The sequence below is a fragment of the Ascaphus truei genome, chromosome 1 (assembly GCF_040206685.1).
Source record: "Ascaphus truei isolate aAscTru1 chromosome 1, aAscTru1.hap1, whole genome shotgun sequence".
Lineage (NCBI taxonomy): Eukaryota > Metazoa > Chordata > Amphibia > Anura > Ascaphidae > Ascaphus > Ascaphus truei.
In genome coordinates this window covers 513,176,228-513,190,478 of record NC_134483.1, presented here as the reverse complement: position 1 = coordinate 513,190,478, position 14,251 = coordinate 513,176,228, and the positions used below count along the sequence as shown (strand labels likewise).

Below are 14,251 nucleotides of genomic sequence, written 5' to 3'. Positions count from 1 at the left end.
AAACACCAATGCAAAGGGAAATGCTGGAGTGATTTGCAAAGGGACTGGAGAGAGATTGAGGAGAGAGATTGAGGAGAGAGATTGAGGAGAGGGAGAGAGAGATATTGAGGGGAGAGAGAGAGAGAGAGAGACAGAGAGAAAGAGAGACAGAGAATGAGAGAGAGAAAGAGAGAGACACATTGAGGAGAGAGAGATTGAGGAGAGAGAGAGATTGAGGGGAGAGAGAGAGATTGAGGAGAGAGGGGGAGATTGAGGAGAGAGAGAGAGAGAGAGAGAGAGAGAGAGAGAGAGAGAGAGAGAGAGAGAGAGAGAGAGAGAGAGAGAGAGAGAGAGAATGAGAGAGAGAAAGAAAGAGAGAGACACATTGAGGAGAGAGACATTGAGAGAGATTGAGGAGAGAGAGGGATTGAGGGGAGAGAGAGAGAGATTGAGGAGAGAGAGAGAGATTGAGGAGAGAGAGAGATTGAGGGGAGGTATAGAAGGAAATAAGAGAGGGGGGGAAATGAGGGAGAGGAGGAAAGGGAAAGGGAGAGAAAAAGGAATGAGATATAGAGATGTAGAGGGAGAGAGAGTGTGTGGTGTTCCTACCCCACCCTAGTATCACATGGAGGGCTTTGACAGCCAATCTGGGAGATGCTAGGGCCCTGCAGGAACCACGAATCCGAATTGCACCGGCTTTGCTGCAATATAAATACTCCTGTCCAATGCAGCGCTCACTCTGTATCGCTTCCCAGCTTCCCTCCGCACCACCTCTACCGATCTGCACCCATTTCATTTATTTTCCTTTCCTCACCCCCCACCTCTTATAAAACACCTGGTCCCCGTCCCCCCTCCCTCCCCTCTCTCCGTCTCCTTCCTTGGCCAGTTGCATGCATTACCTGTCTCCCAAAATGGTTTGCGAGACGAAAATCCTGGCAGATGATCACAGTTCGATGCCGGGACCCCAGAAAGACCCCGTGATCGTCTCCTCCTCCTCCCAGATGTGGCCCCCCATATCCAGCGCCCCCCTGTGCGGCGCGCTGCGCCCCCCCACACAGCAGGAGGTCACCAAAGACCACGTTTATATCCGAGCATTTCAGCCCGAGGACCAGGAGATCGCCAGGCGCATATTCTATGAAGGTATTAAAGAAAGGATCCCTAGCACAGCATTCTGGGGGTTAAAATACCAACCCTTACTTCAGTGCCTGTATGCGGTTATAACAAGTAAGTACACATGTGCATCACATGCACTCTTATCTTCTGTGGCATGTTACTCTTTGCAAAAGTCTTCTTCTCGTAGGTATAGTGGCCAAGTGGCGTTGACCTCATGGCTGGAGGGGGTGCGACCCTCCACACTGCAGTGCAGCTCACTCCCCCCTTCTGACGTTCCCTGGGCTAAGCTTGATAGCTTGGCAATAAGGACATCCATATTCATTGCTTTAAAGTCATATTGTAGACACGCACCCGAAGCTGAAAACGTTTGTTATTCACTATTTGTTCAATATTGTAAAAAAAAAAAACTAAAATTTTAAATGCATCCTTGTGTAATTTAGTAACAAAATATACACATCCTAGCCCTGGGTGCAATGCAATCCCTACCCTGTCCCTTACACTGCTATATATTGTATTCTGCACTTTAAATGAATAAGCACCTTTAAAGAATGTGGTTTGTGCCACTTATTGGCCACTGCTACAAGACACCCCCCCCCCCCCTGACCCGGGAAGGAGACAAACATACTCAAATTATTACCATAGCCTCGGCAACAGAACCATTAACGGACCCCATAATGCAGTTGTAATAAGGATTACAACAATGTACTTTGTGTTACTTGGTACAAAATTCCCCTGACTGGGCAGAAATGAAACATACCCAATTTATATTCCTGGCATTGGGAACAGACCCTGTTACAATTCCCCAAAAATGGTGCCAAGGTAAGTAAGTTACAGAGGCCTCGCGCGCTTCATTTAAATGCTTTGGGGATGAGAGCGGGACCTCTGTAACCGCTGCGTCCTCCCCAAAATATCTTGCACACCCCTTGTATAGAGCATTAAATAGACAGTCAAAATAAAGGAAAACCTTAAAATAAACTGATTGGTCTTACCCTGTGGCCACAAGATACTCCTGATAAGGCAAACAAAATAAACCTACTGTACAGCATCCCCTAGCCATGGGAACATATCCCTTAAAGCACCCCCACCCCCCCAATTACTTTCCTTTTTTGACAGCATGCAGAATGGAAACTGGTGGGTCCAATGGAGATAGATGAACAGCAATATTTTCAACTCTGGGAACCCACTAGCTCCCAACATACTCACCAGTGAAGTTAACAACATAACTTTTTGCTTTCAGGGCAGATTGCCATCAATTAGGAAGCAGCAAACTATGAAGTTTGAGGGGGGGACACGAGGTCTGGTGTTGAGCACCCCTGCATTTATGGTGCAAGAGGGCTCACTGCATTTTGGGGTCATTTAGGGGTCTACTGGTGAAGCTTGGGTAACAAATTGGGTATGTTGTGTTGGTGCCAGTCAGGGGTGGGTCATTAAGTGACACAAAGCACAGTTGTTTTACAGCCCTCCTTTTCTGTATAACACTGAATAAAGAATAGTGCATAACAAATACGTTTTTCAATTTAAGGTGCCTATTGCAGTCTAATTAGTGGTGCTCGATGAATGTCTTGGACGTTAATGTTAACTACATAGCAAGGTTAACGGTTATGAGGAGATGTCTGTTATTTTGCTCCATTTGGTTTATTGCTAGTACTGAACCCAACAGTCGCGATGAGATCTCATCTCATGGTGACTTGGGTGTATGCCTTCAGCACAGTGGTTTTTCTGGAGCCGATGGAAAGCAGATACATTTGCATCTTGTGTAGGGCTGGTTCTAGGTGATTTTGCAGTGGCACAGTGCAGTATGCTTGATGCGTTCCCAATGCTGCAGCCGGGGCAGCTGATGGATAAATACAGCCGGCACAGTTATCACATTTCAGGCGTTATAATGTGACAATTAAGCAGTGTGGCGCGCTACTGAAGCAGTTAGGAGGATACACTCCTCTCTGCTACACTTCTGCCGAGTTACCTAGAAACACAATGGAATGTAGGTGGCAGCACCCAGTGACTTGTCAACCCTGTTCTCACCTCACCCCTTTTTCCCACCCTCGTGTTCCTATAGAATGCAGACCCAGAATATCTGTATTCTTGAGGTACTCGTTGTCTTGGCAGCCCCCATTACAATGTATGTGAATATTTCCTGTAGTCCTTGTCCAAAGTGGTGCAATACTGACATTCATTTAGATGAATGGAAGCAGTTTGCATTTCTACAGGGATTCAAGAAATGCATTTAAAGACCTGTCAACGTTCCCGGCCCAAACTTTTATCCTTCACTGTCTTGAGGAATGTTCATGCTGGAGCGAAACGCTGACAAGTTTTACATGCGCATCCTGCATGGTGAGGAACTGGAAGCCTGTTTGGCTATATTGCTTGCTGTTCGTACGATCATCTTGTTTGAAATACGGGCATGCTGGTATATGACAGATTACAACTGTATCTCTTTAACCTGCAGCTATTGATGTGAAAAGCAAGGTACACTTTTATCTCCCCTTTTCTATAAACCAGTCCTGCTTTATGTGATTCCCATGTAGTCAAGACTATAGAGCAGGGGAGGCCAACTCCACTACTCAAAGGCCACCAACAGGTCAAGTTTGAAGGATACCCCTGCTTCAGCACAGGTGGCTCAATCCGTGTCTTCGACTGAGCCACCTGTGCTGAAGCAGGGATATCCTTAAAACCTGAGCGGTTGGTGGCCCTCGAAGTCAGACATTGCCTAATTTGGTGTCTAAAATGTATTTTTCTGCTTTGATGAATAACCCCCAAAATGTTCTAAGCGAAGCAGAATTTGATGCACCAAGGAATTTCCTTCTGACCTCAACATTTCCGCTCGTTGTATTGATTGATCACAAGTTGCTGACACTGGGAATTTAACTGTTCACCTTAATGGGCATATAACCAGTAGACCCCTCCCCCACTAACATACAGTGATGACTGGCAGTAGTGTCCTTCCGCACAGTAACGGTTCTGTATTAAAAGGAAAGAGTTGGTGAACGTTCAGCCAAGTGGAAGCCATCGGATGTAATTGACGCAGGGCTGACATGTGTTTGGGTCTGTGTTCTCAAAGCTGAACGAGCTTAATGCGGAGAACAGTCACGCTCATTATAATGTTCATTTTCGTGGGGAGCCTGCTCACAGGCCATTGCCTTAATGAATTCCTCTGTCAAAGTGCTTTTTAATTAGTAACACACATTCCCAGCTAGCTCAAACTCCCACACCCCACACATCATGAATATATATTTATGTAAACAAGAGAGCTCCTCCTCCTTCACCTTTTTAACTTGGGAGGTCTTTTCATTTTGCTGTAGGAACAGGACCTATGATGGTTCTTCCCCACTTACAGAGGTAAAAGTAAGGGTTCACAGTGTAGTGTAGGACATGCATTCATTTGGTTATACCTTGGCGTTGGTATGCAGGCTTGTGACTCTTTGGCCAAAGGGTTAACTAAATACCCAAGTGTTTATTATTATTATTATTATTATTATTATTATTATTGAAGTATTATACTTTTTCCCATATATGTTTTGTCAATGGGATGTAGCATTGGGCACCCCCTGTCTCTTGGTAATTAGTAACCAGCTATTAAGGGTTACTGCTCAAAGCTAATATGTGACATGTCCGTGGAAAACTCAAAAGGAAAGATGTCGTCAAACTTTTCTGGATGTTTTATTCTCTTATGCTTATTAAAGCAACAATCGCGCTTTTTTTCACATTGATTTCTTTACGTAATTTGAACCAGGGGTCCAGCGGATTTTTTTTTTAGCTCCGGGTGACACGCTCCCTTCCCCCCTCAAGTCCTTGAGATACCTGTTTATTTGCCAAGGTTTCTGCTCCCACTCAGGATAAAAAATGAGGGCAAAGTCCTGCGAACTATGAACACCAGCAAGTGTATCTCAGAAACTGGGGGTCACTCTGAACTAAAATAGCATGTTTCAGATCCACAGCGCCTCCCCCCCCCCCCGTTTGAATTATGTAAAGAAAAAAGGGACCCTGCGTGCTCATTTGCATATCATTTCCCAGAATCCCTGGCTACAGTTTGAGACGTGAATGTGCTCACGAGTGATCTATTTTTATTTGCTGTAAAGAAAACAAAAATGTTTTCTTTTCAGAAAACCATAGTGGCGTTATTTCCTTTCCTCGCCCAGGGGGTTCTGAAACATAAGAGATGCGTTGCTTACCTTTCAGGCCCTGAAACTAATGGATATTACCCCCTGTGCTGAAAGTTTTCTGATCTCCGGTTCTTTTGATCTGCAGTAAGCAGGACTTCAGACTTTCCACAGTGACACAAAGATGTAAATGCCACAGCGGACAAATGTTTACAGGAAACACTTCAATGCTAGAACGGACTGCTATTCAACTGAAGGCCGCTCCAGCATTGGAGACCATGACACGGCACTTTGTGTTTTTAATTGTGTTTTGACTGAGAAGTTCCTTGTGAAATCCAGCAGGACTTATATATCCTTATAAATGTTATACAAATGTCCAGCAAGCGGTGATTAGTGAGCTATTCTGAATGCTGGCTTATACAGTCCCTTGGGTGCCTGTTATGTGGAGTTTAGTCCTTATGTCGTGGGTCTAAAACATTATGCAAACACAACAAACAAAAAAAGTCAAAACTACCGTATAATGTGCATAAAAGATTTCTCGGTTGCAATACTGGTGGAAATGTTTCAAAATGTCTGTGCTGCGTACCGCACACTGTCCTGTAATCGTGAAGGGCTTTGAGTCCCATTGGGAGAAAAGCACTATATGAAATATGCAGGTGTGGCCAAATCAGTGGCTCGAAAACTGAGCCACTGATTGAGCCACCCGTGCTGAAGCAGGTATATCTGGGAAACCAGGACCTGTTGGTCGCCCTTGAGGACTGGAGTTGGCCACCCCTGTCTTAAAGCAAAAGTCTATGAAATAGTTGCCAGTAAAAGGAGACGGTGTGTTAACAGATACTGTATCACCATAGTGAAAAAAAGTGAACATCAATTGAAATGTCTGCTTTGTGTCATTGTGCGTAACAGATGCATATTATTACATGTTTGTTGTTTGGGTTTTTTCTATTCCGAAATCAACACTCCATTCTCTTTTCTGACAGGTATCGTTTATTTCTCTTCCTTATCTCCATAGTAATATGCTTTGTTGTGACCAAGTCCTTGCTGCTGACGTGCTGTATGCCCATCTTTCTAATGGGCATGAGGTACTACTACAGTAAGAAAATTATCCTCAGTCACCTCGAGTGTGTGCTACACACGGACATGTCTGATATTGAGCAATATTACATGAAACCGCCAGGTGAGTATAACCCCATAAAGGAATATGCACCGCAGCTTCCCTTTCCACCCCAAAAACCAGACATTCATTTCTTGCTTCGTGTCAACATTGAGAAATCGTACAGACAGAAAACTTTTTTTTTTCTTTTTTTTTTAACCGAATCCCCGGAGAATCCATGCATGCTGTTGCTATGTAGGGTTAAGAAACCAAACCTGGTTTTGTGGTTATGCTCTCTGTATATCTGACATCGAGAGAAAGCTACTCATGATCACATTTCTTGGAAGATCAATAGACAGGAAAGGTGGGTATGACTTTCCTCTGATATTTTACATTTTTTTTTACATTTCAGGTGAAAAATATTATTGTGTTGCCAAGAATGTACAGAAGTAGCCGAGGTTATTGCACACTGGGTTAACGCTGGCACTTGGTTTAACACGGGCTGTTGAAAACAATAGTTAAATTGATAACTTGTATGTGTGTTATTTAACTATTATTTTGTGTGTTAAGTTGGGTAATATCGATTTCTTCATCTGTATATATTCATTCGTCAAACCACGCGTACTTCAAGATATAGCAGTGGAGATTTATCCCTTGATATATTCTGCAGAGGTTTTGTTTGCATATCAGTCCTGAAAGAAGAGTGTTTGTTTGTACTTTTTAATAGGGTAACATGATGGGGTTTTTATAGATGGGGGGGGGGGGGGGGAAACAGGGATTATGCTCCCACTAGAGAAAAATATAGCAGCGATACATCTACAGGCCGGTACTCCTGAAGCCAGGGAAGTCTTGCTGCAATCCCTTTGTAGATTCAGATAGTAAAGAAGAATCAGGGCCCTTCAGATTTGTTAATGAATTTATTAAGCCAAAGGAAAACCGACATTTCGGCTGTCCGAGCAAATTTTTCCCCTTGACAAAGGCTGCACAGACAGCCGAAATTTCATTTTTCCTTTGGCTTAATAAATTCATTAACAAAACCCAAAGTGCCCTGATTTTATAGATGAAGTCATGCAGTACATCTGGAGAAAAGACTTGTACAATGTCTTCATTAGACTCGGCATAGGTTTTATATTTGATTGAAATGAGTATCTCCTACAAAGTTGTACATATAACAATGGCGTTGACACAATTGCTCCTACAGTATGAGTTGAAGGTTGCAAACTTCACCCATTGGAGGGGGAGAGACCGGAGTTCTCAGCCCTGAGCATTCTATGCGGACAGCCAGGTGGTGCTGAAATAATAGGACATTCAGCTGAAACATCAAGAAGCTAAAAAGAAATCATATTGTTAAAGCAGCAGCCCAGTTTTTTTCTATTTTATGTATTAATGTTCCTGGGAGGTGCCCCTGAGCTGATCCATGGACCCACAACCTCCGGGAACACCTTGGTTTGTAAAGGTATTTTTATATTTTTGTACTGGGGTTGACACCCAAAAAAATAACAAATATGGCTGCTGGGTTACCAGTAAAAAGTCACCAGGTTTTCTATCGGACATCAGAGCAAGGCTCACCCGAGCGACCATATTGCGTTGACCCAGCATGTATTGTTGCCCAGAGGAGACACTGCCTGTAACTGGGGAATTTGGGGGTTCCCAAAGGATGAGGCACCGCAGATCTAAGAGGGACTCGCGGGTTAAGGTAATTTAAATCTCCACCCCTTCCCCCAATAAAAGGAACAGTACCAACTGGTGCTTTATTGTATTAACAATCTAATCACTATTTGTCGCTACTGAATAAGCAACTCTGTAGCCTTTTAGTGAGAGGGAGACAAACAGTTCTACTAGTACTGTAGTGTTATCCAACAATTAGAATGCAATAGTACTGTGGAATTGCATCAGTAACACGCTATGTATGCAGTGCGTATGTTGTACTATTAATTATACAGTTGTAAAGCGGTGTTATGCCATAAGACGACTTGTGCTTTCAATAGTTGTTTTTCAGCACTGAAGACTCTTTTTTGGCATAGCACCGCTGAGTAAATATGGACCAAACATTAGTCAAGTATGGCCCTAACGTTCGTCTTTTCATGGTGTGCATGAAACGAGAAATATGTTACAGGAGGTTCATTTTCTGTCTTGCCCTATATTTCTCTTATTTGTCTAACCACGGTCTATTTCCTCTCTGCTTTCCTTGATCCCTACTCGGTTTGCTGTGACGCCAGAAAGCGTTAAGCTCCGTTCAAATCAATGGTGTTCAAAAGCTCCCCTGACTTGAAGTGGTTTCACAGCATATTGAATAAAGGCCTCTTGCCTCTCCTTTCTCTATGCATGTCTTTCCCATTTCCAACTCTCTCTTTAAAAAAAAAAATCAAATCAATAAATAAAAAATTGCCATCCACTTCAGTGGACTTTATGGTGCTTTTATGCTGCAGAACTGATCCGTAAATCTGGGTTGGTGGCTCCTCTCTACAATACCTCTCGGAATCCAGCTCCTCTTGGGCTGTTCTAGCACTCCAGCTACTTGTACATCCTTGAATCTTCCCCAAGCACAAGCATTCACACCTCTTTCTAACTACAGCCTCTGTGAAATATGCTTGTGAAGTCATTTTCCCAGTGTTGGAGAGATTGTATGCCCATTCACTTCAGTGGACACATACTCTTCCATAGCACAGGGAAGACATCTGAACAGCATACTGAGTGTGTGTGTTATATATCTCTATCTATCCCTAGTCTCCATCTGTCTCTTTGTTCTTCTTAATTAGTTGTTCTGTGTATTTCTCTGTATGAGAAATTGGTTCTGGGACCTACCAGTATATCGTCGACAATCATATGTGACACAATAAGAAGGGCTTTCTTTAAAAGCCCTGTTTCTCTCCTGTATCTGATTTACTCAAATGTAGTTTGAACAATTTGCTGCAAACTGAATGGCGTTTTCCCTATAATAGCTCCATTTCCTATGCATTTGATGCAAAGGAGATTATTCATTTACCAAGTTAATTCAATTTTCAAAGTCTTTGCCAGAGACACATTTAAGACCACACTTTCACTCTAAATTGGGTTAAATGGCTAGCAGGAATGATTACGCTCCAATATATTAGATTTACGTATTTCCATATCATGATTGGTCTCTTCTGACACGTACAAAAATATTGATTTAGTGACTTTTGTTCCAAATTCTGATTTAATGTTCATACGCAGGAACGAGTTTTCCTTTAAATCATATGTTCTTGTAAGTGGAAGTCTTTGCGTTTTTAGGTGTTTTTTGAAGATTCTTGGCGCCAAGAAAATGCTTCCAGTTTCCTTTTGTTCCATTACCAAATATCTTTCATCACAGCTACTGTTCATCTAATTATAACGCAGCCAACATTACTGTAATCACCCCTGTCTCATCATTATGCGGTCTTCAAATGTCATCATCATTTTTAATCTTGAGCAAGCAAAGTAAACAAATATAGGGCAAAATAACACACCATGTCCTTGCTGCTGGATTATTGGAATAAAAGGATATTTTAAATGGGTTCTCCAGCTATTCAGTACCATAAAGGATTAACATTTATCATTAGAATTTTTCAGGCAGGATCATTGCCGCGTGGAAAAAGATAGAAAGCTATTTTAGTCCGTTCCATGAAGTCATGTTGTTCTTATTAAGCCTTGTTTTGGTTTCCAGAATTACGTTTGCGTGCTTATGGTACCGTATATAGTAGAATAACACTGTGGGTTTTTTTCCCTACAAACAACTGCAAAGAGATGCAGCAGTTTAATAGCTACTAATGTTCTTCCAGTGGAACATTACCTCCTGACACTTGCTCGGTGGCAGACAGTTGATATTATGTACATCTTTATACCAAATGGGTTTACACTAGTTAAATGGCTAATACAAGCAGTACAAGGAGCCTTATCTGTCCATGGTGGTTGTTGGGAGCTTTTTTTCTACTTTAAGTGATATTGATGCAGCGTTTCAGATCTAGCCTTGGTTTTGGGTTTCTAGGTGTAATGTGCGCAATGCATGTAACAAAATAGGGGACATCAGTATTAATTGCCAGAGTAGATCCCGTTACTGTAACATATGGTTCTGGTTGCAGTGAAAATGGAGGTAAGGGAAATGTAAAGGAGGGATGGGACCTCATAGCGCAAAAGGAAGGCAAGGCCTTGGTGCTCTAATACAGGGGAGCGCAATGTTTTTCCTCTGCGCACCCCCCCCTCTCCTCGCGCCCCCCTCTTACCTTGATTCAGATGTCCTGGTATCCTAACGTCACGTTGTCATGGCAACGTGACGTCACATGACCCCGCTGCGTCAAATGGCGACGAGTCACCAGGAGCATCTGAATCAAGGTAAGTAAGGTCTGCAGAAGTCCTACAGCTCCCCCGGCATTAATTTAAATGCGTTCGGGAAGCGCACGTGGGGCCTCTGTAAACCCCGCACCCCCCACAGCGAATATCGCATCCCCCACTTTGCGCACTGCTGGTCTAATACATGGTCCAGAAATGTAGGGGGTCTATGTAACAAGGTAAATATGGGGCAACAAAAATCTAGAGCAGGGTGGCTCAAATCCAGTCAAGGCCCCCTAACGGGTCAGGATATCGAGCACATCTCTAAAACTGCTGTACTCATTTTTCATCCCTATATCCTCAGACATTCTTCTCTTTTATATTCTTTCAGAACAGCTCCAAAACAAATACAATCAGCTTACTGCAGTGCCTTCTCCGTTATACCCTTACACCTTTATCTCCAACCTCCACACGTTCTCCAGTCCCATCTCCTCTTAGCAGTAACTATTAAGGGGAAGAGTTTCCAGTACTTGTCTAAGGACAGTGGCTTGTCCATCTTCCCTAGTCTCCAGGCCCATTTGCCTTGCATTTTTTTCCTCATTACCATTGCTCATCCTATCAAAGACCTTTTTGCCCCTTGTATCAGAGTTGCTAACTTATCTTTGTTACAGGTAGCGTTATCCTGTGTCACAGAGGTTTCACTGTTCTGCACAATATATTGGCTTCCTTTAACTTTGATTCTATAAAAAAAAATGTAAGCAATGCAGTTTAAGCCCGGCAGCATAGGGAATTCTATTATCCTCACTGAAGAAAAGAGTGCAGGAAAATTGGCTGCAGCAGAAGTATGAAGGAGAAATATTAGCGACCGTATATCAAGATGTAGATATTGGAGAAGGAGTGGCTCAGTGAGTAAAGACACTGACTCGTGTTGGCTCCTTGTGACCTTGGGCAAGTCACTTTGTCTCCCTGTGGCTAAGGCACCAAAAACATAGATTGTAAGCTCTACAGGGCAGGGACAGTGTCTGCAGAATGTCACTGCACTACATAAAAACTAGCAGCGCTATACAAGACCTAATAATAATAATTATTATTATGTAGATGCAGAGGGCATTGCTGTTTGTATTGATAAATGCAGAGGACATGGCAGATATACTGGTTGTTAAACATACATTTTTCATTTTAAAGCTATTATTTGTTTTGGAGTTGAATATTTTGGTAGCCTGTGATTTATGTTATGGACATTTTTTAAATTGTTGTGTTACAGATCCCTTTCTGCCATTCGGGTGACAACTTGCCACAGCGCTAGAACTACACAGTGCAAAATACTAATGGTGCTGGCATAGCGCCGCCGAAGGTTAGAATACATTGATACATATGCATTGGAGCTCATTGCTAGATTAGAATTTGTATACCGGGCCCAGTTCAATCATGACATGGTAATGTAGGTGCCAAAGCTAGGACCTAAGTGACCAGTGTTGGCAAATTGATCCTAAGGCCGCGCATATAGTGCCCGCGACGGGCGACGCGACCGATAGCGTGATGTCACCCGTAGCCGTCGTCGCTAGCGAAAGTTGTATTTTGTGTTTGCTGCGGAGAGGGCAACCTGGCCATTGATTGTTCAGGGGCTGTCACGTGATGCAACAGCCCCTGAAAAATCAATATTCCCGGCTGCAGAAAATCGCTTCGCCCCGTCGCTTTGTCGCTGTCGACTTACTATAAGCGCACGCGCCGGCGCCAATGCGTTTGTTTTTGAGCAACGTCGCGTCGCCGGCATTATAAGCGCGGCCTAAGGGTTAAATTTCTGTTGTATTGACTGCGGTAGACTTTAAAGAAAGAAAAAGAAAAGAAAAAAAACAGTGGGACTATGCTTTATTAATTTGTAACCTCTTAAATATTGGAAAAAACGCTTGCTGGATCTCATATGCAGCAAAAATAGAAAAGGAGAGAGTATTTCTAAAGTTAAAAAAAACACTATTTGGAGAGACTTCCGGTGACGTCGACTGACATGGACGGCTAGCTTGGGAGCTCAGCAGACTCTCCCGCATAATTGTTAACTTTAGCACCCTTCCACTTAAAAATCCACCTCAATTTCTACATCCCTAAGAGGGGCACGACCGCCAGCATGTCAAGGCAAACGAAGAAGCCGGCAACACAGTCGATCGCGAAGATATTCTCACCGCAGCAGAAAAGCCCTGAAACGCAGCCAGGGATCCAAGATGGCGGAGGCGCACGCGGAGACCACGCTCCACAGAGCAAAGCGGCCCGGCCCAGAGAAGCCTCAGCACAAGAACAGCCGATTACCAGAGCGTTCATGGAGGAGTTGATGGCGCTACAACATACAAAGCTACATGCCTCCCTCCAGGTTGAGATCAAAACGGCCGTCCACGACCTGACCCAACAAATAAATGGCCTAACCGACAAAACAGCAAAGCTGGAGGGCGAAATGGAGAAGTGCCAGCGGCGCCAGTCGGCAGCGGAGAGGGAGATCCTCCTACTCCGGGAAGAAATCGGCCTAATCAGGGAAGCGCAGGAGGACCAGGAGAACAGAGACAGGAGGCAAAACCTCCGCATCCGCAACGTCCCCGAAACGGTTCTCGCTGGCCTCCTCCGCCCCTACCTAGTGGACCTCTTTGGGTCAATATGTGACTCCCTCCAGAATCGCGACCTGGAAATAGACAGAGCCCACAGGGCCCTGGGGCCCAGATCGGAGGACCCGAACAGACGGCGGGACGTAATTGTGCGCCTGCACAGTTATACTACTAAAGAAAAAATACTGATGGCAAGCAGAAGGAAAGAGGAACTTACCTTTCAAAACGAACAAATCCAAATCTTCTCTGACTTATCCAAAATAACAGTGCTGAGAAGAAAAGAGATGAAGCCCCTGACGACCTTTCTGCGGGAGAACGAGATTAGGTACCGTTGGGGGTTCCCCTTTAAGCTCACCGCGAGCAACAAAGGTAAATATCTCACCATAAGATTCCCGGAAGACATGTCCCAGTATGTCCGAGCCTTGGGTCTAACACCGCCAGCTGCCTGGATAACGGACCAGCCCCACGCCTCAGCCCAGCACGAGGAGGAGGGAGATGCTATCACCGAGCCAGGACAGAGAGAGGCCCCGACCAACGCGAGGAGGCCCAGACGGTGAGGAGATTGATGCTGCACACGACTCGGCCCCAAACGTTCCAGTGTAACCAAACACCTAGCGGAGGTCAGTCAGCGATGATGCGGGCAGCGGCAACTCACCATGCTGACTCCAGAGGAATGGGCGCCGCTCGTGGAAGAAGACGCCTACGGAAGCCCGTGGGTCACCGGCGGCAGCCCATCAGTTCTAAAGCGGCTTGAATGTTTGCTGCAGTTTCTCAAGTTTTTCAGTTGGTGTTTGTGTGGAGGCAGCCCGCCCGGCCGGGTTCTCCAGAGCTGGGGGGCCCGGGCGCTGGGGGGGGCGGGGGGAGGGGGGTGGAGGCGAGACCCTCTGAAGCCCAGTCAAGTCGACTAACTGTAAGTACTTTTTCCCCCCGGACCCTCTCCCCCCTCTGGGAAGGAACCCTGCCCCCAACGAGAGGGGAGCGGAGGCAGCGGTACGATCCAGGTCCCGGAAAATACACCCCCCCCCTGTCCCGCACCACCCCCCTGTCCCACACCACCCCTACCTCCCACCTAAACGACTACCATCTAAGAGCAGAGATAACCCCCCCCCCCCCCG

At 44.8% G+C, this 14,251-nt stretch overlaps 1 protein-coding gene across 1 annotated transcript in view; it reads left to right on the top strand.

The window, feature by feature from the left end:
- The first annotated feature begins 590 nt into the window (after positions 1 to 590).
- The window catches only part of NAT8L (N-acetyltransferase 8 like), a 73,574-nt gene continuing 59,913 nt past the window's right edge, over positions 591 to 14,251 (top strand). The window contains exons 1-2 of the mRNA XM_075571020.1: positions 591 to 1,203; positions 6,202 to 6,366. Of these exons, the coding sequence (XP_075427135.1) occupies positions 870 to 1,203; positions 6,202 to 6,366 (499 nt within the window). The 5' untranslated portion in view covers positions 591 to 869. The remainder of the gene's footprint in view (positions 1,204 to 6,201; positions 6,367 to 14,251) is intronic.